At 55.7% G+C, this 22,386-nt stretch overlaps 2 protein-coding genes across 2 annotated transcripts in view; one reads left to right on the top strand and one right to left on the bottom strand.

The window, feature by feature from the left end:
- Window positions 1-367: 367 nt before the first annotated feature.
- DLK2 (delta-like 2 homolog (Drosophila)) lies at window positions 368-3,073 on the top strand. Its single transcript, XM_015572229.1, has 3 exons — window positions 368-914; window positions 1,357-1,501; window positions 2,185-3,073. Exons 1-3 carry the CDS (start codon window positions 713-715, stop codon window positions 2,918-2,920), a joined length of 1,083 nt encoding a protein of 360 aa, XP_015427715.1. The 5' UTR covers window positions 368-712; the 3' UTR covers window positions 2,921-3,073.
- ABCC10 (ATP binding cassette subfamily C member 10) overlaps window positions 3,010-22,386 on the bottom strand; it is a 21,915-nt gene continuing 2,538 nt past the window's right edge. Inside the window, exons 3-22 of the mRNA XM_006776373.2 lie at window positions 19,470-20,682; window positions 17,675-17,902; window positions 16,929-17,085; window positions 16,537-16,646; window positions 14,920-14,999; window positions 14,135-14,306; window positions 12,907-13,005; window positions 12,085-12,274; window positions 11,258-11,335; window positions 10,910-11,104; window positions 10,367-10,520; window positions 9,935-10,124; window positions 7,162-7,505; window positions 6,648-6,817; window positions 6,002-6,162; window positions 5,419-5,672; window positions 4,317-4,462; window positions 4,120-4,217; window positions 3,789-3,901; window positions 3,010-3,462 (exon numbers count right to left, since the gene is read on the bottom strand). Coding sequence (XP_006776436.1) covers window positions 3,309-3,462; window positions 3,789-3,901; window positions 4,120-4,217; window positions 4,317-4,462; window positions 5,419-5,672; window positions 6,002-6,162; window positions 6,648-6,817; window positions 7,162-7,505; window positions 9,935-10,124; window positions 10,367-10,520; window positions 10,910-11,104; window positions 11,258-11,335; window positions 12,085-12,274; window positions 12,907-13,005; window positions 14,135-14,306; window positions 14,920-14,999; window positions 16,537-16,646; window positions 16,929-17,085; window positions 17,675-17,902; window positions 19,470-20,682 — 4,306 coding nt within the window. The 3' untranslated portion in view covers window positions 3,010-3,308. The remainder of the gene's footprint in view (window positions 3,463-3,788; window positions 3,902-4,119; window positions 4,218-4,316; window positions 4,463-5,418; window positions 5,673-6,001; window positions 6,163-6,647; window positions 6,818-7,161; window positions 7,506-9,934; window positions 10,125-10,366; window positions 10,521-10,909; window positions 11,105-11,257; window positions 11,336-12,084; window positions 12,275-12,906; window positions 13,006-14,134; window positions 14,307-14,919; window positions 15,000-16,536; window positions 16,647-16,928; window positions 17,086-17,674; window positions 17,903-19,469; window positions 20,683-22,386) is intronic.

The raw sequence follows: 22,386 nt of genomic DNA, 5'->3' as shown, positions 1-22,386 counted from the left end.
AATGTTTCTCTCTCCCCCTCTCCCATCCCTTCCACTCTCTCTCAGTCAGGGTGAGTATGGGAGGCAACCAATTGATGTTTTTCTCTCACATTGATGTTTCTCCCTCTCTCTCTTTCTCTCTCTCTAAATTAATATCCTCACTCCTTGGGTGAGGATTAAAAAACAACAACATACCTGACCGGTTTGGCTCAGTGGATAGAGCATCGGCCTGCAGACTGAAGGGTCCCGGGTTCGATTCCAGTCAAGGGCATGTACCTCAGTTGCGGGCACATCCCCAGTCGGGGGTGTGCAGGAGGCAGCTGATCGATGTTTCTCTCTCATCGATGTTTCTAACTCTCTATCCCTCTCCCTTCCTCTCTGTAAAAAAAATTAACAAAAACAAAACAAAACAAAAACACAGGTCAGGCTTTTGCCCTGGAATCAAGGGCACTCTTTAAAAAACAACACACATTTCTGAGTCTCAGATAGGCCAGGACTGATACTGGGAGTATTAACAATCATCTTAGCTTCTTCCTCAACACGTCCCTGGAAAGTGCATTCCCAATTCACAGATCAGGAAACGAAGGCTCATAAGGATTAGACAAAGTGCAGAGCCAAGACTTGAATGCTGGTGTCAGATGATCTGATGCCACATCCGTGACCCTGCGCGGCCCACACCTGTCTCGGATGGGCCTGCTTCCCCTGGGGACTGTCATGTCTTCCTGTTCTCGAGATGCTCTGGTCTCGCCTCCACTTCCTCACACCCCCCACCCAGAGCCCTGACCCTGTGCTTCTCCCCATCAGGTGTGACCCAGGCTGGGAGGGGCCGCACTGTGAGCGCTGTGTGAGGATGCCTGGCTGCCAGCACGGTTCCTGCCACCAGCCCTGGCAGTGCATCTGTCATGGTGGCTGGGCGGGCAAGTTCTGTGACAAAGGTAGGGGAGTAGGGCGGGCGGCTGTTGGTCTGGAGACCCCAGTGTCTTGGGAGAACATCCACGCCTATTTATTGTGTCCAGCCCCCAAACACAGCATTTGATCATTTTAGGCTTCATACCTATCTGCTGTCTGAACTGGCCCTTAACCTAACCCCGGGAGATAGGCAAGGCAGCTGTGGCAAATGGTACTCATTTTACAGATGAGTAAATTGAGACTCATAGATGAGCTATAACTTGCTTGAAGTCACTGAGACAGATTGACATTGCCAGGGCTAGGAGCCTCCTGATTCCGAATTCAGTGTTGTTTGCCCACCATACATACCAGCTGGGGTGGGGGTGGGGGTTGCAGTATGAGCTGCACCCACAGAGCCTTAGATGGGGCCTGGGCAGGTCTGGGTGCCAGATGTAAGGGGCTATCCCAGAACCTTCTCTGTCTCTATAGATGAGCACATCTGTACCACGCAGTCCCCCTGCCGGAATGGAGGCCAGTGCGTATATGATGGGGGTGGCGAGTACCACTGTGTGTGCCTACCGGGCTTCCACGGACGGGACTGTGAGCGCAAGACTGGACCCTGTGAGCAGGCAGGGTGAGTATGACCCCTTGGGGTGAGTTCAAGGTTAGGTGAGAACTGGTGACGGAAGGAGGCAGGACTGTTGGGAGGCTGGTCATGAAGTAACAGGGCTGAAGGTCAGAAGCCCCACTGGGGGCACCGGAGGATAAAACCCCAGCTTGTCAGTGTCCGTAGTTCCGGGTTTCTCAGCTTTTTTATACCATCTGGGCCATTTCTTCAACAAAAATCTACAGGAACTGGAGATATAACAGATCAATGTGTGATTGCTCTGGCTGTTGGTGGGAGGGAGGGGTTGAAGACCTAGGACTCCCCTCATCCTCCCAGGAAAGCTGCCCCTGTGGCCCCTCAGGATGTTCTAACAGCAGCCTCAGCCTCATGGGCCTGTAGGGCGGGGCCTGCCCTCATTTCTGTGTCAGGCCTAAGAGCCTACCAAGGTAAAAATACACTTGCTTTGAGCCTTGCCTCTGGGCCAGGCCCCATGCTAACTGCTTGGTGTTGGGTTATCTCATTTAACCCTCCACAATGTGGAAGCTGGATGCTACTTCCATTCCCATTTTTAAAAGGAGATATTGGAGGCTCGGAATGTGACTCAAGGTGACCTTGCTGGGAAGGGGGTGGGCGGCAGTGGTCAGGATGCTGACCTAGGCTACCCTGCAGGTGTGAGTCTGTATCAAAGCCCTCTCCCACCTCCACCCCAGCTCCCCGTGCCAGAATGGCGGCCAGTGCCAGGACGACCAGGGCTTTGCCCTCAACTTCACGTGCCGCTGCTTGGCAGGCTTTGTGGGCGCCCACTGTGAGGTGAATGTGGACGACTGTCTGATGCGGCCGTGTGCTAACGGCGCCACCTGTCTGGATGGCATAAACCGCTTCTCCTGCCTCTGCCCGGAGGGCTTTGCTGGACGCTTTTGCACCATCAACCTGGATGACTGTGCCAGCCGCCCATGCCAGAGAGGGGCCCGCTGTCGGGACCGGGTCCATGACTTCGACTGTCTCTGTCCCAGCGGCTATGGCGGCAAGACTTGTGAGCTCGTCTTACCTGGCCCAGCCCCTGCCACCCTGGCAGACATGCCCCTGGGGCCCACCTCGGCTATGGTGGTCCCTGCCACGGGGCCTGTCCCCCACAGCGCAGGGGCTGGCCTGCTGCGCATCTCGGTGAAGGAGGTGGTGCGTAGGCAAGAGGCCAGGCTGGGCGAGTCTAGCCTGGTGGCCGTGGTGGTGTTCGGGGCCCTCACTGCCACCCTGGTCCTGTCCACGGTGTTGCTGACCCTGAGGGCCTGGCGCCGGGGCGTCTGTCCCCCTGGACCCTGTTGCTACTCTGGACCGCACTATGCCCCGGCACGCCAGGACCAAGAATGTCAGGTCAGCATGCTGCCTGCAGGGCTCCCCCTGCCACCTGACCTGCCCCCCGAGCCTGGAAAGACCACGGCACTGTGATGGCGGTGGGGCTTCTGTGCCGCCTCCACCTCCTCTGTCCTTCAGACTGGAATGGTCCTCACTTGCCACCCCTCAGTGGCTTCACACAAGAAATATTATTTTTTTAATACACAGAATGTAAGATGGGAATCTTATTCAATAAAACTATGAAGTCATAAGTGGACTCCTTTTCCAGAAAAACCTGCCTGGCATCACTGACGAGGGCTGAGCAGAGGCCTGTTTCTGGGGAACCCTTGGGGCTTTGCCTTAAGCCTGGTTCTCAGAGAGGAGCCCATGACACCTCCCCCCGGGAGAGTGCCAGTGAGGTAGAGCCATGGAGAATGTAAACAAACAGCTCTGCGGCCACCCAGCAGAGGGCGAGATGGGGGTCACCCAGAGGGTGGGGTCCTCAGGGGGAGGAGTGGGCTCCCTGCTGGCTGCTCTGCAGCAGCTGCTGGAACAGGGAGTGAGGCTGGGTGCGCAGGACGGCAGGGGAATCCAGCTCCACGACCCTCCCAGCTTGCAGCACCAGCACCCGATCAGAGTTCAGGATGGTGTTGAGCCTGTGTGAGAGGAGCTGGTCAGTGGAGGATGGAGGGCAGTACCGTGAAGCAGCCATCGCCAACGGTGGTCCGTGAGGTCCGAAAGGTTGGCGACCGCTGCCCTAAAGCAGGAAGCTGACCCACATTCCCTCTCCTCCCCTAGACAGCACAGTTCTGCCCCAGGCTTTACCCCGGCTCTGTGCTGGGGACCACAGATGCCTTCAGACAATGTGCTATGAGAATGAGGAGCTGAGGTTCATGGAAGTTTGGACTCTATAGGGCTCTAGCCCCTGGCGTCCCTGACACTATGTCCCCTGATTGGAGTCTCATGCCGGATGCTTGCACACCTGTGGGCAATGGTTAGCACTGTCTTGTTGGCGAAGCGTTTGCAGATGGTCTGCTGGAGCAGCTGGTCTGTTTTCTGGTCCACACTTGCCGTGGCCTCATCAATGCACAGGATCTGGACCATGTGGAGGGCGGGCAGGAGGACAGAGAAGAGGGTTGGCCTTGGCTCCTGCCCAAGCACCAGCCCCCGCCTTCCGGCGGGGCCCAGCCCACAGCTCCCCACCTCCAGCTCTAAAAGAAAAACTAACCTGGTCCTCCCTACTCACTCCCTCACCCCTCACATGCCCCTGCCTTCTTCCCGGCCCTCTCGAATGTCTCCTCCTCTCAGCTTACCTTGGCATCTGTGAGGAGAGCCCTGGCCAGACACAGCAGCTGCCTCTGCCCCAGTGATAAGCTCCGGCCCCCCTCGCCCAGCTCACCATCCAGACCACCTGCAAGGCACAGCATCTTCACCCCTGGGTCCTAGGTCTCTCTCTGCCCCCTCCCTGCTCCCTCCTCATCCACCCTGCAGGCTCGGGCCTGGGACTCACCCATGGACCCGATCACCTCACTCAGGTGGCACTGCTCCAGAGCCTGCCACAGGGCCCTGTCCTCATACAGGCCCCGGGGGTCCAGGTTCTCCCGAACAGTCCCACTGAACAAGAAGGGCTCCTGGGGGATGATCGCCAGCTGGGACCTGGGGGACAAGGAGGGACATGGGTCTAGGCTGGAGATGTGGTCACTTCTGCCCCCAGCACAGGTTTTAGCTATAGGTCTACACCTCCAGAGAAGCTTGGGGAGGAGCCCTGAACATAACCCTCACTCAGCTCCCCCGCTGCTCAGCGTGTTCCCAGAACTGTGCAGGTGCCACAAGGGACACGAGAGAAACCAAAGGCCCACACTCTGCCCTTCAGGAGCTTCCATCTCACTAAGCTACAAAACAAAAGTGGGGTAGCAGTGTGGCACTGACTCCAGCCGTCACTGCGACAGCCGTGGTGGCGAGGAATGAGTAGAGAGTCTGAATGGTGGGGAGGGGATGCGTCAAGATTGGAGGGCCTGGAATTGGGTCCTGAGGAGCCATAGGGTGGAGCTGTAATGCAAGGCCACCACAAGTTAGAAGAGAAGGCAGGAAAGGCAGGGCCAGGGCCTGGTATCAATAATAGGCTTTGGAACAGAGCTCCCCTACCTTTTCCGCATCAGAGAAAATGACACTAGGCTAACCTGGGGCTGGTGGGGGGAGTTGTTTAGCACCAGATGTGGCCTCTTGTTGCCAGGGGCAACTGGCCCAGGCCTCGAGTGCCCTGAGCATCACCTGCCAAGCCTGAGGGCCGAGAGGATGACTACCTTGGGCACAGCACCGGGAGGCGCTGATTCAGGACGCAGTGACCACTGATCTAGAGTGCAAGGTGTATGCTGGGAAGTACAAGAAAGATGAAGCTGGAAAGGTGGGCCTGGGTCAGATTAAAGTCCTGAGACCACAGCTACATCCCTGGACCTGAGGAGAGCAAACATTGGGGCTCGCCATCCTCGCCTGCTGTCCTAGCTGCCTTCTCCCCACCATCGGCCCTGCTGCCCCGAGTCTAGGGAAGGCCTTTCGGCTAGGCTTCCTCTATGTGCCAGTAGTCTGGCTCTCCTCTCCGCGCTCCCTCAGACCTGAGCTCGGCCAGCGCCAGCTGGCTGGTGTCCACTCCGTCCAGGAGCACTCGCCCCGAACTGGGCTCCAGCAGCCGGAAGAGCACGGACAGCAGGGACGACTTTCCAGAGCCCGTGCGGCCCACGATGCCCAGCTTCTCTCCGGGCTGCACGCAGAAGGTCACCCCGTCCAGGGCCTTTGGCAGCCCTGGCCGGTACACCAACACCACATCCTGGAACTCCACGCTCCCCTGCGTCAGCCAGCCAGTGCCTAGCTGGTGGGGTTCGTGGGTGGGAGGTGGAGGAGACGGGTGAGACGGGGAGACATGGGGAGAAGGGGGGTTGGAGCGTGGAAGGAAGGGGAATAAGGAGAAAGGGATGGTGTGAGAGGGAGTTGGGGGAAATGAGGACACGTGAAGGAGAGATGGGAGAACAGACACAAGATGAGGGACACAGTGAAGGAAGGGGAGATCGTGCGGGGACATTGGAGGAGCTGAGAAAGATGGCGAGGAGTGAAAGGAAAGGGACCTGGGGAATGACCGGGGCTGTTGGGAGGGTCCTTCAGGGTTCCAGTGCCCAGGCCTGGGGCACAGGTGCAGCCTACCTGCCCCGGCTGGCCCTGGGGCTCCTGGGGTAGGTCGCAGGCATACTCCTCCAGCCGCTCGACGCTCACCAGCATGGTTTCCGTCTGCGTGAAGCTGCTCACCAGGCCCGAGAGCAGCCCCGTCAGGGACAGGGCATACGACAGAGACAGGCCCACCAGTCCTGGCGGGAGAGGACACCAGGCACCAGGGGAGGCTTGGTGAGGAGGACTGAGGCCGAACGGGAGAATCTCAAGCTGCGGACTGCGGGCATTGAAAGGAGGCCGCAGAGAAGCAGGAAGATGCCAGCAGCAGACCCAGGGCCACAGGACGCTAGATGCCAGGCAGTGGAGTGGGTCCGCAGAGGCTCTGAGGGAGGACGGGGGGGGGCGCCTGGCAGAGTGTGGGGACGGGGGGAGCAGGGCAGGGGCAGAGATCAGAAGACTGGTTCTAGTACCAGATCCAGCATCACCTGGGAAAGTCACTTCTTGAGACTCAGTGTCCTCAACTCTAAAATAAGGGGCAGGAGAATTAGGACACATACTCACAGGGACCTGAGTGGCAGGTGAAAATGCTGGGGGGCGGTGCAGGGAGAGGGAAGGTGGGGGAAATGGGGCAGGAGATGGGGGTCGCATGCTTCTGAGGTGAGCGAAGGCTCCTGGGTGGTACCTGGGTTGGCGAGGCCCTGCTGGTGCTGCACCAGGGCGATGCCGGCGATGGCACTGACCACTGCGGCCCCCATGAGCTGTAGCCGGATGTCCAGCCACTGCATGGTGGCACTGGAAGCAAACTGGCACCTCTGGTTTAGCTCCAGGAGCCTCTGGTTCTTCTCCTCAAACCTGGGGGAGGTCGGGGGGGGGGGGGCAAGGCCACCCACGGTTGCAATCACTTGCCCAGACTCCCCCACAGAACGCCTTCTTCTTGGAGCTGACCAGCACCCCCACAGGCCTCCCTGAGGGTACGGAGGGGTCAGTGCGTTCTGTCACAGGGGTCTGCTCTGCCCCACCATCTCTTTCTTCTGTCTCTTTCCTCTTTCCCGTAGTGCCTTCACCCACCCTTCCCTTCTCAGGAGGCCTGAAGCCACTCTCTCCCATGTGCTTCTCTTCTTAAGAGGGATCCTCTGCCCCCTCCCCCCCAGCACCTCACACCCTTGCTCTGGTTGGGAGAGGCAGACTCCACACACCTGTCAGTGGCCCCGCAGGCCCGGAGCACTGGGAGGCCGGCCAAGGTGTCGGCCAGGTGGGTGTAGAGTGGAGACAGGGTGAGGCTGCCCAGTCGCCGCAGCTCCCGCGAGGAAGCCCTGTAGTGGCGCTGCACGCGGTAGTAGATGATGCTCAAAGGCGGCAGCAGCAGCAGCAGCCAGGGCAGGCCGGCGCCCAGCACAGCCAGGAGGCCCAGCAGGCCTGCCGCGTTGGCCAGGAGGATGTTGAGGATGAAGGGCAGGCTGTCGTCCACACAGGCCACGTCAGAGGAGAAGCGGTTTAGGACCCGGCCCATAGGCGTGGAGTCGAAGAAGGTGATGGGTGCCTGGGAGAAGGGATGTGGTTGGGCAAGGGCAGGGTCTGGCACAAAAGGGGTTGGGGGCCACCCTGGGGGTGGTGGGGTGCGGAAGGTCCAAGGTAGAGAATTGGAAGGAAGTAAAGTGTCTCCAGAGTTTGGGAGCAGAAAGGAGGAACAGGTGGGGCCAGGAGGAAGACTATCGCAGGGTAGGAAGGATAGAGACGGTCCCTCTGGCCAGTGGTGACCCTGAAAGGCCATGCTGGCCACTCTTGTACCCTGTGCTAGACATGCCTACGCCCCTCTCCAGAACATGGGGACTTCAGGCCGTGAGTGAGCTTCCGTTAGATGTCAGGAGGAACATCCTGATCGCCAGGCTGGACAGAGCGGTGAGGGCAGGTTTCCAAGTCAGTGCTGTCTCATGGTAGCATTCAGGCTCTGGAGTCAGGCTGCGGCGACTGGGATTCCAGCTCTGCCACTTAGATGTGAAACCCCTCAATCTCTTAAAGGCCCCGTTCCTCATTTCAAAGACGGGGAATAATAGCCCAGCCGGGTCGCTCAGTTGCTTAGAGCATTATCTAAATACGCCAAGGATGTCCTAGCCAGTCTGGCTGAGTGGATAGAGAGTCGGCCTACGGACTGGAGGGTCCCAGGTTTGATTCCAGTCAAGGCACATGCCTGGAGGTAGCTGGCTTGATCCCCAGTGTGGGGCATGCAGGAGGCAGCCAATCATTGCTTCTCTGTCATCATTGATGTTTCTATCTCTTTCTCCCTCTCTCTTCGGTAAGGGGCATGTAGGAGGCAGCTAATTGATATTTTGCTCTCACATTGATGTTCTATCTCTCTCTTTCTCTCCCTTCCTCTCTGAAATCAATGAAAATATATTTTTTAAAAATATGTCAAGGTTGCAGGTTCCAACTCCAGTCAGGGCACATACAAGAATCAACCAATGAATGCATAAATAAATGGAACAACAAACTGATGTTTCTCTCTAAATCAATCATGAAAAAAAATGAGACTAATGGATCTGCACTCACAGGGCTACCGGTCGGATTAAAGACATATACATAGCAGCCAGGTGCTCAGCACAGGCTGCCTGGCATGGAGAAGGGCTCAGTGACTGCCAGATATCAGGACTACTACTGGGAGGCATGGTCTCAAAGGCAGCCCCCTCTCCCTTCCCCGTCCCCCAACTCTCTGCCTTTGCTTGGGCGACAGTCCTATCTTAAGGCAGGAGACTAGGTTGAAGGACTTTCTTAAGTATCTCTTGAAGCCAGAGTAAGAGAAATGAATTTCTTCGCAACCTGAAGATGTCCCCGCCTTGGCTCCGGAGGAGAGGCAGGACAGTAAGCAGCTGCTCCCTGACAGGCAACGGACAGACCCACGCAGGACTGGGTTCACAGCCTGCTCTCTAGGGAAACAGCCTTGCCTCGGTCACTGACACTCTCAGAGCCTCAGTTTCCTCATCTGTAAAATAGGGACAATAATACCTACCTCACAGGGTAATTATGAGGTCCAAATAAGACAACGGATAAGAATGGGCTTTGTAACAATAACATTAATAATAATTGCCAATTGAGCACTTAGTATGTGCCAGGCACTATCCTAAGCACTTCCTTTCTTTTTAAAAAAATATATTTTTATCGATTTCAGAGAGAAAGGGAGAGGGAGAGAGAGGTAGAAACACCAATGATGAGAGAAAATCATTGATCAGCTGCCTCCTGCACGCCCCCTACTAGGGATTGAGCCTGCAACCCAGGCATGTGCCCTTGATGGGAATCAAACCTGGGACCCTTCAGTCTGCAGGACGATGCTCTATCCACTGAGCCAAACTGGCTAGGGCTACCCTAAGTAAGCACTTTCCATAAACAACTAATCTATCCTCATACTAAGTCTATGGATAGGCAAAAGACTAGAATAGATATACACATAGCAACCAGGATGGATCTTAGAAACAGCCCTAAATATAAACCGAAAGAAACAAAATTTCACTTATAAAAATACATGAACATAAAACATTTCACACAAAAAAACCCCCAAAAAGATACACATTAAACACAATTAGAATGTTGCTTGTCAAGGAAAGTAGGGGAAATGGAGATAGGGTATGCAGAAAAAGGGATGGATAGATAAATAAGTAAAACACAAAAGGGTCTTTGCATGGACTAAGGGGTGCTTAGCTCAACCCCCAGCCCTTTAGAAGTCCAGAACGGAAGTGACTCTGAGGACGGTCCCCTTCTCCCCATGTGACAGCGGAGGAAGCTGTAGGTTAAGTAGCTGGGTCTGAGCCCAAGCAGCCCCTCTGCTCTCGGCCTCTCCAGGTCACAAGCTGTCAAGTGCTGCACTCATCCGTGAGGGGCTAGATTCTCCTGAGGACCAGGAAGCAGGATGGGGCCCTCGATGGAGCCCAAGTATAGGGAGGGCTCCCACATGCCGTGCCCACCCGCTCATCCCCTCACCAGAAGGACTCGACACAGCAGGCGGCGATGCAGGATGGCGGCTGCCCGGAGGGTGCCCGCTGCAAAGAGCACTGCCCGGAGGAGGGTACAGAGGGAGTTGACACCAGCAATGGTCGCATACACGGTGAGGTAGAAACGGATGTCTGAGGAGCCGTTGGGGGCAGCTTTGGGCAGCAGGAACGCTGAGGTGCTGGGTGGTGGGGAGGAGGCTGTGGGTCTCCAACAGTAGAGCCACTGGGGGGGGCAGGCACGGGGGAGAGGGTCCCGTCCCCTCCCCTACACTACCTCTCCCCATTCTCCGGAGAGACAGCCCCTGGAACACCAGCCCTACTCCCCCACTCCCCCACCCAGCCTCCCCCTACCCAATTCTCACTCCCTGTCTGGCAACCACTCTGAGAGCGCTGGGCCTGCTCCCAGCCCCCAGTCACTCACTAGAAGCTTCTGGGGGAAAAGAGGAGCAGCTGGGGAGAGAGGAGCCCAGCAGGGTCCCGCGGGGTCTGGACTGACACCTCCTGGGAGCTATTCTTGTCTGCCTTCAGCTGAGAGATCCAGTGGGAGAGCCACCAGTCAGCAGCGTTCCTTGTGGCTGTGTGGGGACAGGAAAGAGAAAGCTGAGAGACTCACCTCCTTTATCCTAATCCTCTGCCCCTGACTAGTCCTCCCCTTCTTCGCCCTGCTGGCCCTCCCACCCTGCCACTATTCCCTGGTGTGCGCTTCCTTCCTGGGTCTATCACTCCACAGGTCTGCGGGGAGCTTGATCTCAAATTTGCAGAAGGGGGCAGATCCGAAGATGGCTACAGAGTGCATCTGTTGGCTTGTGGGACTCTCTCAGAACCGGGGACAGGCCTATTGTCTCGGCTGTCGTCCATGCCTGGTGAGTCTTGGGCTTTGTAAGGATTAGTCCACAGGGAAGGATGTGATGGGCCTAGAAGACGAGGTTGTGGGTGGGATAAGGGCTCCGGGGTTTATTCCTACCTTGCATGAGGAGCAGCGAGGAGAGGATGGCCAGGGCCAGGCCCAGGCCGATGGCCCTCCAGTAAGCTCGGTACACGTGGAAGGCCACAGCGCCCTCCTTCTTGCTTTCTTCCTGCAGCAGGCGGCCAGATGCGCTCTCCTCCACTTCCAGTCCCTCCTTTGTTTTCTCTGGGCTCCAAACTGACTGTGCTGTGGCTGGAAGGATCAAGGAGGTCAGGGGGATGACAGCTTGCAGGATGACAGCTGAAAACCTCAGTGTTTCAGAGAGGCAGGCGAGCTCTGTGACAACCGTATGCCTACTGTCTTGTGGTGAGGAGCAAGTCACTTCCTGTTACCCTGGGGCCGTACCTGAGTCAGACTCTCGTCCATCTTCAGCCCAGACTTTGGGGACAGCTTGTACCAACGGCAGGATCTCAGAGGGAGGCCCTGCAAGGTGGCAGGTGAAATTAGGAGGGAACTGTTCCAGAAATATACTAGGTTTTTCTAAAAATGTGTGTCAGTTCACCAGCCCCCTCACCCACCACCCTTCTCATTGGACCCACCCCGGCAGGGCTCTGTCCGAGACCCCGAGACTCTGGGCAGGACCATCGAGTCCACCCTCTGTGTCGGGAGCCCAATCAGCACAGACAGAAAAGGTTCGCCCTTGGGAGAGTCACAGCCCCGTGAGCGCTCTGTCCAGTGTCACCTCTCAGCGCCGCCAAGCTTTTTCCTGAGGCCTCACAAAACTCCCAACACTCTGGTGGGGCCTCGTTTCCTCCTGCTTCCCTCCCAGTGAACCTGCAGGCAGTCATGCCCCTCTGGATAATAATCCTTCAGGATTTTTTTTTTAAATAAAAAAGACTGTTCTAAAACTGCTTCCTCTTCTCCATGGACATCAGACTGTTCTCAGAGTTCCAGGGACTGTAAGTTCCCAATGTGCTCGGTCACAAAGCCCAAGGCCCCAATCCACTGGCATTTTGCGGCGTGCTGCTTTCCCTCCTGCTCTCCGTTTACGCACATCGGTTCTGTGAAGGCAGCACAGGGGCTCCCACGAGACAGAAGGCTGGCTGGGCCCAGGCCACACACGGAGGGGTGGCAGAGTCCGCACTTGACCATCCATCTGTCCCTCTTCCCCAGTTACCCCCAGGTAGGTGGTCCCTCACTGGCCGGGCTCCGGCCCTGGCAGCCCACATTACCCGCCTGGACCAGGCGCCCGGCCTCCAGCAGCAGCACCAGGTCAGCCTTCTCCAGGTACTCGATGCGGTGGGTGCAGAGCAGCCGCGTGGTGTGGCTCAGCACCCCCAGGATGCACCTGTGCAGCAGGTGGCTGGCCACGTCGGCATCCACAGCAGCCAGAGGGTCATCGAGGAGATAGAGCTCCTTTTCCTAGAGAGTGGTAGGGGCACCATGGACACCAAGTCCCAGGTCCTCTGGCCAGAACCCAGACCTCTCCTAGGACGTGATCTTGAGGGACTCAGAGAAGACGGTCCAGAGGAACTCTGGGCGCTACCCCTCAAGCAGGCGAGAAGGAGGTGAGACCTGAGGTGGACTTCTCTCTAGTCAAACAAGGCCAACGCTCCAGGGCCAGTGCTCAGCCTTGCTGGGTCCCAGTGCCTCAAGCCACATAATAGGTTTTTTGTTTATGTTTTAAATATGTTTAAAGAGGAAGAGAGAGAGAGAGAGAGAGAGAGAGAGAGAGAGAAATATTGATCAGTCTCTGGCATGCATCCTAATTTGGGATCAGCCCACAACCTGGGCATGCACCCTGACCGACAATCGAACTGGTGACCCTTAGGTACACAGGACAATGCTCAATCAACTGAGCCACACTGGCCAGGGCAAGTCACATAACAGTTTTTAAAGGGCCGTTAATTCTGCCCTGAATCTGCAAAAGGGGAATGGGGTAAAGGAACTACCAACTCAGGAGCATGGGTGAGGGGGAACGAGATGCTGATGACAATATCCCACACCCTCCGGCTAAGCTCCCAAGGCTCTGGACTTGCCCGCCGTTAGCTTACCTGGTAGACAGCACGAGCAAGGGCAATCCGGGCCCGCTGTCCCCCGCTGAGCGTCACACCCTTCTCCCCCACCTCTGTCAGGTCTCCAGCAGGAAGGATCTGATGGGACAGGCCCAACACTTTCTACCCCATTTCCTATCCCTTTGCATAGAAATGAGTCAGGGAGCTTGAAAAGACTGGTCTTGAATTGGGGTGTGGGGGGCAAACCAGAGGGGATAAGCCGTAACAACTGGCAGATACTGAGCATTTACTATGTGCTTAGCACCTTACAGGCATCATCTCATCCAATCTCCATGACAACGTTATGAAGATGGTAGTATTTCCTTTCCACAGAGGAGAGCAAAGCTCAGTCAGACTCACCACCTTGCCCAAGGCTGTTCCACACCTCGTGAGGGCAGGACACGAGGACAGACTCGGCCACTCCATCACACTGCCGCACCTTTCTAACAGGCAAGGGTGGTGATGGGCAAACTCAATGTGAAGACAGTGAAGGTTTTTCAAGGAGTGGCCTTGAGGCTTGCTGTGGCCTCACGAGTGACCTCCTTAGCGAAGGGGTCCCAACACTAAAGGAGGTGCCTGTGGTCCATCCGATGGTGAGTCCAAGGAAAAAGCTTTGCTGTTCCTCTTTTCTTACTGCCTAGAACAGTTCCTGGTAGACATTTGCTATAGATGCTGGATAAAGAAGCAAGCAAATAGATGGACAGAGGATGCCCCATGGGCATAGTCAAAGGTCCTCCTTTCTAGCGAAGTGCCACATTTACCTGGACAGGGGAGTGTGACGGCAGTCCCGCAGGGATATGGGGGTTGGGTGGGGAAGTCATGGGAGGAATGCGGAATCCCCTCCCCCCTAAATTTAGTATTCTGGATGTGGGGGACCTAAAGGGTTCTCCGGGCTTCCCTACAGTAAGTCTTGACTCTCCCAAGTCTTCCCACTGGGATGTGAGGGAGGGCCTCTTGAATAAGAACCACCGGCCAGACCTATGTAGACCTCAGTCTCACAGGGACTCCTTCCCTAGCCCCAGGGGACTCAGGGTCCCCGCAGCGGCTGTGTGGAGCCCCGCTCCCTCCCCTTCCCAGCTCACACTCTGGGAGGAGCAAAACCTGATGGCCAGTCCTAGGTAAGTGATGTCTGAGTGGAAGCCACCCCCTCCCAGAGTAAGTCTCTGGTTTGAGGCGTCAGGGACACGAGCACACAGGTGTCCAAGAGGTTCCTGGGCCAGGCACTCACACTGAGGTCGTCATTGAGGGCGCAGGCCTCGAGCACCTCCTTGTACAGCTGGGCATCATATGTCTTCCCGAAGAGAATGTTGTCTCGGATGGTGGCAAACTGGATCCAGGGCTCCTGGGTGGCCAGGCCGAAGCCTCGGGACAGGTCCCATAATGCCACGCGTCCACGCAGCCTGCAGAGAGCCGGGCCAGCAGCATGGGGGCCGGCCCCAGACCGAGTCTCTCCGTGCCCAGCCCCTGCCTCCAAGAAGCCTTTCCAGACTGCCGTCTTCTACCCAGGGTCCCCCTTCATGTCACGTGGCTCTCCGGACTGGCAGCCACGAAGGCCTAAATGAGGCTGCGGACTCTTTCTGGACGGGGAAGGGGAAAATGCTCTCTGACGGAAGCCGAGCGGCTGTCACATCTAGGTGTTCTCAGAAGCTCAGAAGGGAGCGTGGCCACTACCCTGGACTTAAGCATAAAAGAAGAAAGCCTCCTTCATGCCTCGGCTCTTCTCTGGACCCCTTCCCTGCACAGCCACATGTTCTCAAGGAGCAGCTGATGCTGGATGCTTCCACTTATCTTTTCACTCACTAATATAGCGCTTGTAACTCTCTGGTGTGGCAACGATGAGAACTCACTTTTTTGAGAGTTTCCCCCTTTCCAGACTGAAACCTCTCCCAAGAAAGGGGCTATGTCTTCTTCACTTGGCATCTCTGGCCCCTAGAAAAGGTCCACCACATAGCAGGGGCTAGGTAAGCATGGCTGAGGGCAGACCGGAGGATGGGGACGCTAGAGGTTGCTTACCTGTGGAGCTCCCCCGCGATAGCGGCCAGCAGTGAGCTCTTCCCGCAGCCCACCTTCCCCACGATGCCCACCAGGAGACCCTGCAAAAAATCCACACAGTTAAGTGCCGGGTCTGCCTCCTGAGGCCCCGGTCTGCTAACCATCCCACGGAGGCCTCTCTCTAGGCCCCAGTGAATCTGTAGGCAAAGAATTCGCCATGAGGGACACAGCCTAAGAAATTCCAAGGAAAGCTCTGAGGCAGGCATCCCAGAATGGGGAGAGGGGAGGAAGGGACTCCAGGCTTTGGGGCCTGGATGCTGGGCTGGCTAAGTCCACCCGTGGCTGGACTTCTGTATCTCAGGGCAAATCGCAGTGTTTCAGAAGTGCCTATTTCTGTCATTTGCAGTTTAAAATTTGGTGTGTTCCCTTCATTTCTTAGTTGTGACACACATTCATTGAGCTATCTCCCTGTACAAAAAGAAAAAAAAAATCCTTCTCTAGGAAGCGGCAGAGCTCCCAGAAGCTCTGTCTGTGACACCTCCCCTCCCCCACTCCCCAGCCAGCCAAGACTGACTCATGTATGGGTAGGCACCAAACCAACGTGAGCCCCTCCCCTGGGAATGCCCCCTTTTTCTGGCTACCTCCGGCAAGTAGGAGGGCTCTCTGCCTGACATCTGCTCAATGCAGAGTGGATCCACGGACAGAGAAAAACGAGGCAAGCAGAGAGAAAGCGGACAGAAGGAAAGAGCTCTCTGCAAGTCGAGGCCTGGTTCTGGGCTGCTCCTGAGACGGAGCTGCATGCTTGCTTAATGCTTGCTTTCGCATTCTGCAATTCATCTGCATATCCTTACTATACATTCTTGTTTGCTTAAGATAGCTCCACTGGATTTCTACCACTTACATCCAAAAAAGCCCCAGCTGACACATTAGTAAAATTCTTTTGAAAAATTCCAGCCTTATCTTGCCTGAACTAAGAGGAAAAACAAAATATACAGCCCAAGCCGGAAGCCTGAGCCAAATGTGGTGGAGGTGGTTCAACCACCACCAGAGAATGCGGGGTTGCGATGTGGGGCAAGGGGTTGGATGGGGTCAGGGGAGCATGAAAGCTGAGGACTGGGGTAAACAGGAGTCACTGTGCTGCCAGGAATGTTCTTTCCTGCGCTTCTGTGCGAATGTATGTGGTGGTGAGAACCACAGGGTGCGATCCCTTTCGCCAAGCTAAAGAGAGGAAGGACTATCTCTCTCATTTGCAAAATCCTTTTCAGAAGGAGCTGCTGGGTCTCTTCCAGGTGCTCAGCCTGGGGGCTGGATCAGCTCTGGGGTCGGTTCTGAACTGGATACCCCCTAGCAGACATGGATGATCCAGGAGACAAAACACTTGCTGGTCTGGACTGGGTGGGTGTGAGCTGTCTGAAGACCACAGAGAGATGTGACTACGTAAAAGCTGTGCGGGGAGGAATGACATTCAATGAGGTGGCATCTCCTCCTCAATTAGAGCCTGCTCACTAAAACCTCTCCAGCCCTCCCCTTGGTATTTAGAGCTACAGGGCCATCTAGCCACAATGGGCTCCATCCCTGAGTACCCATCTTCCTTATTAGCCTGGGGACGCTCCTAGGTTGTGACGACAACGAACCTACCTTCTTCACTTCGAGGTGCCTGATGCAGATCTCCTGGCTGGCTCCAACTGGGTCCCAAGAGAACAGGGCTTCGTGCAGCTCCAATACCGTAGATGGCTCTGTGGGGGGATCTGAACAGGGAAGAAGCCACTCAACTTGGCCTTCGAACCCACCACCTGCCTGCTTGGGGAGGGTAAACCAGGGGCAGGCCGTTAGCTTGCCGGTCCCATATCTACCTGCCGAGGGCTAATTCAGCCTCCCTCAGTCTGAGGATTCTCCCCCAGGAAATGGCCACCTGCTCCACCTGGACCCTGCTGCCTCTGGCTTCTCTTGGTAGCATCTATGTGCAGTGCCCAGGGGGCTACAGTTCCCTCCTCACCTGTGCCAGGTGTTACCCTCTCGCTCCCCATTACCTTGGCTGTAGTAGACCTTGGGGTTGTGGTTGGGAAGGTCGAGGAAACGCTGGATCCGGTCCAAGGACACTTTGGCCTCCAGGAGGCCATTGATCACCCAAGGGAAGTTGTTGAGAGGAAGAATGAGCATGCGTACCAGTGCCAGGGCCGTGAATACCTAGGGTGGGGTTGGCGGGGGGGAGATAGTGAAGGCCTGTCGTATGGTGGCCCTGTGGACGGGTCTGTGGAGGGAAGAACAGGGCAGCAGCAGAACTGAGGGGCTGGTTGGACAATCCTTGGATCAGAGCTGGCAAAGGTAGCCATTCCAAGAATCCCAGATGGTCCTCCAGGAATCCAGGGTGTACCTTAGGCACACAGGCCTAGCCCATTCTCAGACCTTCTCAGAATTTCTAAGTGGTAAGCCTCTGGCCCCGGGCAGAAGCAGCACAGGATCATGGCTTTTTTCTTCTCTCCAAGGCCATCAAAATGAGAAAAAAGGGACCTAACAGAGCTTGGCCTGACCAAAAGGTGGGAAGAAAGAGGAGAGGAAAAAAGGAAATCCTTCACAGAGGGAAGGGTTACATATCTGAGGCCCCAGCAAACGGGCCCTTCAGAGAATTGCCCTCAGTTGGAACAGAAAAGGCAGCCAGGGATCCTCCTCCCTCCTTCCCAGCCAGAACCACCGGCTGAGGCCCCTCCCCACTCCATTGCCGTCTTCTTGCTGCTGTCTCCCTCCATCCTCCCAGCCCCCTACCCCCCATCCTTACCTTGGTGGCAGTGAGCTGGTGCCCCAGGAGGACATAAGTGATGAAGATGACGATGGAGATGACAACGGGCAGGGCAGCCCACAGGTACACACAGGCTGCGTCCAGGTATTTGATGACCCGGAGTCGCCCCAGCTCTTGAGCCCGCCAGGCCTCTACTCGGGCCTCCAGCACCTGCTCCCACCCGAAGAACTTGATGACCCGCATGCCACCCAGCAGCTCTGTCATGAGCTAAGGACGGGAACAAGAAAGCAGTGTGAGGTGGAGACACTGCCCGTGTGTCTCCTCTGCCTCGTCTTCCCCAGGCTCGGAGTAGAGGATGCTGACTACCCTGAGCCTCCGGATCCTTCCTAGCCCTGGTTTTCTTCCTTAGCTCAGCTCTTTCTGTAAGTCCTGCCCTGAAGCCCTTTTCAACCCTGGGTTGCTTCCCCTCCCCGTCTTTTACTTTTCCTTCAACTCCAGCTGGGGACAGGTTAGAGCTGGGTCCCCCTAAGAGATGATCTGGTGGAAAGTGCAGAGGGTTACCACACTGGTACAAGCATTCTGCATTAGATGAGGGAGGAAGGAATGCTTCCCAAAGCCAGGAGATGAGGGCTTCTCGGCCTGGTCACCAGCCTGGCCCACTGCTTAGGTATGGGAACTGTGCCGGTAGGAGAATACAGATGTAGGAGGCCACACCACAGCCTGCGGTTAGACGGGCAGAGGGGCCCAGGCAAGATGGGCAAGGGCCAGAGGAACTCTTTGGATCCTGTTATACACCCACAGCCTGCAAGCCACGGAGGCACTGGGAGCCTTCACAGATGGCCTTGGAGACCTCGTCGGTCATGAGTAGGAAAAAAGGCCTCATGCTATTACCAGCTGTCAGGGACAGCCTCCTCTGCATCAGCACCAAAGATGCTGAGAACTGCCTGGCTGGTGTTGCTCAGTTGGGCGTCGACCTATGAACCAGGAGGTCACAGTTCAATTCCTGGTCAGGGCACATGCCCGTGTTGCGGGTTTGATCCCCAATAGGGGGGCAGGGCGTGCAGGAGATATCTAATGAATTAGATATTTAATATCTCTCATTGCTCCTCTCTCTCTCTCTCTCTCTCTCTCTCTCTCTCTCTCCCCCTCTTCCTCTCTCTCTGAAATCAATAAAAATACATATTTTTAAAAAGATGTTGACAATTGTGCTGTATGGACCTCCAGGCCTACCATCCCCTCTGTAAAGGTACCTACAATCACTGCAAAACCCAGGACTGACTCAGCCAGATGCTTAACACTTGGAGCTGGCCTGGTGGGAAAGTGAGCTACTCCCTTCTGCAGAGCCCACCTCTAAGAGGCAGCTGGGGTTCCCCTGGGCTTCTCCACACGCAGCCATGGGGTGGTCTGGGCCTTACATGAGGAGAGAGGAGGCTTGGGTCCTGGCTCCATCACTAAAAACTCATTTGGTCCCAGACAGGTTACTTCCTTCCTCCTAAGACTGCATGAACTAATAATATCACTAACGAGCCACGTTTATTTAGGGCTTATTTTGTGACTGGCACTACTCATAGGAACCTCACAATGACCCTATGAGGCGAACTATTACCCTCATTTTACAGATGAGGAAATGGAGGCCCAAAGAGGTTAAGTGACCTGCCTGAGGTGATGAAACTAGTACCTGGCAAAGTTGGGATGTGCACCCATGTCCTTCTCCAGTCTGAGCTCTCAAGTTCTAGGTCACACTCCCTCCCTCAGGCTGTGCATGGGAGGACCTGGGGACCGGGATGCTGGGCGGGGGTTTCCAATTGTGGAGGTACCTCAAGCAGCCCCTCACCTTAACCCGCGTGTCCTTGTGCTGTAGCATCTCCTGGTTGCTGGCCATGATGCGAGTGGCAATCACTTTGTTGACAGGAACCAGCAGCAGGGCCAGGATCAGACCACCCACGAAGGCCACACCCACTTGTTGGTGCAGCAGGTAGAGGGTGATGGCCAGCTGCAGGGGCAGGCCCCAGGCCTCATGGAAGCTCCCAGCAAAGTTCAGCAAGCGCTCAGAGTCAGTGCCCAGGAGGTTCAGGGCCTCCCCAACAGGCGGACGTCGGGGACCCAGCTGTGAAGCCTTGCGGTACAGGATGTTCAGCACGGCCCCCCGTGCCTGAAGTGTCACCTTCCGTAGCTCATACCCATACTGATTCTGCAGCACGGCGCCCAGCACGGCCCCGGCGGCGAGCCCCAAGGCATAGAGCAGGCCATGGCTTAGGGGCTCCTGCCCCTCCTCCAGGAAGCCCACCAGCAGGGACAACAGCAGGGGCCCTGAGAATCCCAGCATGGTCCCCACCAGCTTCAACAGTCCAAGTGCCAAGTAGCACCGCCCAAAGGCCCCATACAAGGCCCTCCACAGCTGGGCCCCCTCTTGCCAGTGTGCCTGGAAGACACGGGCCAGGTAGGTTGGGTGCAGCCTGTAGGGAAGGCGGCAAACGTCTTGGGGCTGCTGGAGATTTCCACGGGCCCCGCGGGCCAGCAAGGGTGCGAGCCAGGCATAGGAAAAACGTGACAGCCAACTCTCTCCATCTTCGGCTATCTCAGGTTCCTGTCCCTCGGGCAGGAGGGGCTCCCAGGGTACCCGCGGCAGCCCAGGGACTGCCCAGCCTAGTCCGTAGGCCACGAGGGAAGCCAGCTGCAGGATGAGAAGGCAGAGGCGGGAGAGAGGCCCGGGGAGAAGTGGGGGCAGAAGTGTGCCTCGCTGGCAGTGCCACAGCAGGGTGAGCACTAGGGCTGGGGCTGGCAGGAAGGCAGCCAGAGCCAAGGCCAAGGGCCCTCGGGAGTGGCCATGAGGGGAACGAGCCAACACCCACAAAGCCAGGCCGTGGCTGATCCAGGCCACAGCTGCCACACCCCCTGCCAGCACCTCCAGCCCTATGGGCCCTGGGCCTGCCCCTGGTGGCAGAGCAGCTGGAAGGAGGTCTAACAGTGGGAAGATGGAGAGCAGGAAGGAGGCTGTGAGTCGGAGGCGCCAGCCGGGACTGCATGGCAGGTTGTAATCTGGACTCCTGGGGATAAGGGGGAAAACAGAAAAGGAGGCACATCATGGTTGACTCAGGGCCCAGGCAGACCTCCAATAACTCACTTCCCTGGAGGGAACTGAATCCCTTTCCTGCCCTATGCACCTTATTCCTACCCCACTTTACCCAGGAACCTAGGGCCTTTTCTCCCAGGAAGTCTTCCTGGATTAACCGAATCCCTTTTCTAATCTACCCACACCATTTCTGATCATTCTTTCACCACAGTTTTGAGTTAAGGTCATAGAAAATATGAAGTCTCTAATTAGAAAAAAGTTCTACATTTTCATACTGATAACCACTTCAGAACTTCTGGTTTTGACCCCATCCCCAGCTGGGGGGCGGTGCATAGGCCCAGCCTGCCAACCAGAGCAATTGATTGAGGGGCGGGCACACCTCCAAATTTGACCAATCAATGCCGAGACTCAGTTTTGAGACTTGTATTTGGGCTACCTGGGAAGAAGTCTTGCATATTCCTCTGGACAGGCATCTTATCTCTGTACAAAAGAGCCCTATAAGAACATGGGGACATTGCCCTGGCTGGGTTGCTCAGTGGTTGGAACATCATCTCACACACCTAAAGGTGGCAGGCTCAATTCCCAGTCAGAGCACATACCTAGGCTGCAGGTTTGATACCGTCAGGGCACATATGGAATGCGCTGATTGATGTTTCTTTCTCTCTAGTTTTCTTTCCTTCTCTCCCTTCCTTCCCCTCCTCTCACTCTAAAAATTAATGCATTTGATTCCCAGTCAGAGCACATACCTAAGCTACAGGTCTGATACCGTTGGACCTTCCACATATGGAAGGCAGCTGATTGATATTTCTTTCTCTCTAGTTTTTTTCCCTCCTACCCTCCCTTCCCTTCCTCTCACTCTAAAAATTAATGAAGCCAGGCTGGCGTGGCTCAGTGGTTGAGCATCAACCTATGAACCAGGAGGTCACAGTTCGATTCCTAGTCAGGGCACATGTCCTGGTTGCGGCTCCATCTCCAGTGTGGGGCGCGCAGAAGGCAGCCGATCAATGATTCTTTCTCATCATTGATGTTTCTATTTCTCTCTCCTGCCCTTCCTCTCTGAAATCAATAAAAATATATTTAGACAATAAAAAAATAATTAATGGAAACATATCCTCGTGTGAGGATTAAAAAAAGAGAGGACCTTGGGACTAGAATGCTGGGTGAGGGTCTGCAATTGTGGAGGGACCTCAAGCAGCCCCTCACTTTAACCCATGTCCTTGTGCTGTATTTCCTTTGTTGGTAGGGGTGGGTTACTGAAAAAAAAAAAAGTTTAATTGTAGATTAAAATGCTTCAAATCTGAAGCATTTCCTTTAAAAAGTCCAGATGATCAGTTATATGAAGGTGTTTATATTGGACTAAAAGTCAACCTTTAATAATTCTGTTTCTTAAGCTGTGGAAACAGAGGAAAGAACACTTTGGAGGCCGATATACTGGCTCCAAGTTGGCCATCAACCAGTCTCATGACCGTGGGCAAGTCTTTTTCCCTCTATGCATCTAATTATCCTCATCAGTACAGTGAGCAGTGAAGACTCTGGACCCAAAGCTCTCTGAGGTCCTTTCCTGTATGAGATTCTGGATCATTCTAACTCTTTTTAAAAATGCACAAAAGTCTGATGAGTGAAGTGAGATAACCACCACTTGTATTGATTACATAATATTCTTTCTTGCCTTTTCCTC

The sequence above is a fragment of the Myotis davidii genome, unplaced genomic scaffold (assembly GCF_000327345.1).
Source record: "Myotis davidii unplaced genomic scaffold, ASM32734v1 scaffold167, whole genome shotgun sequence".
Taxonomy (NCBI): Eukaryota; Metazoa; Chordata; class Mammalia; order Chiroptera; family Vespertilionidae; genus Myotis; species Myotis davidii.
The sequence above is the reverse complement of the archived record's forward strand: the minus strand, read 5'-3'. Positions and strand labels throughout refer to the sequence as shown.

Bases quoted from the DNA above. Each gene is read 5' to 3' on its own strand.
- DLK2 (XM_015572229.1), top strand. From the start codon at position 713: ATGCTCTGGTCTCGCCTCCACTTCCTCACACCCCCCACCCAGAGCCCT. The intron at 915-1,356 runs GTAGGGGAGTAG...CTGTCTCTATAG, and splicing joins GGGCAAGTTCTGTGACAAAG to ATGAGCACATCTGTACCACG. The intron at 1,502-2,184 runs GTGAGTATGACC...CCTCCACCCCAG, and splicing joins GGACCCTGTGAGCAGGCAGG to CTCCCCGTGCCAGAATGGCG.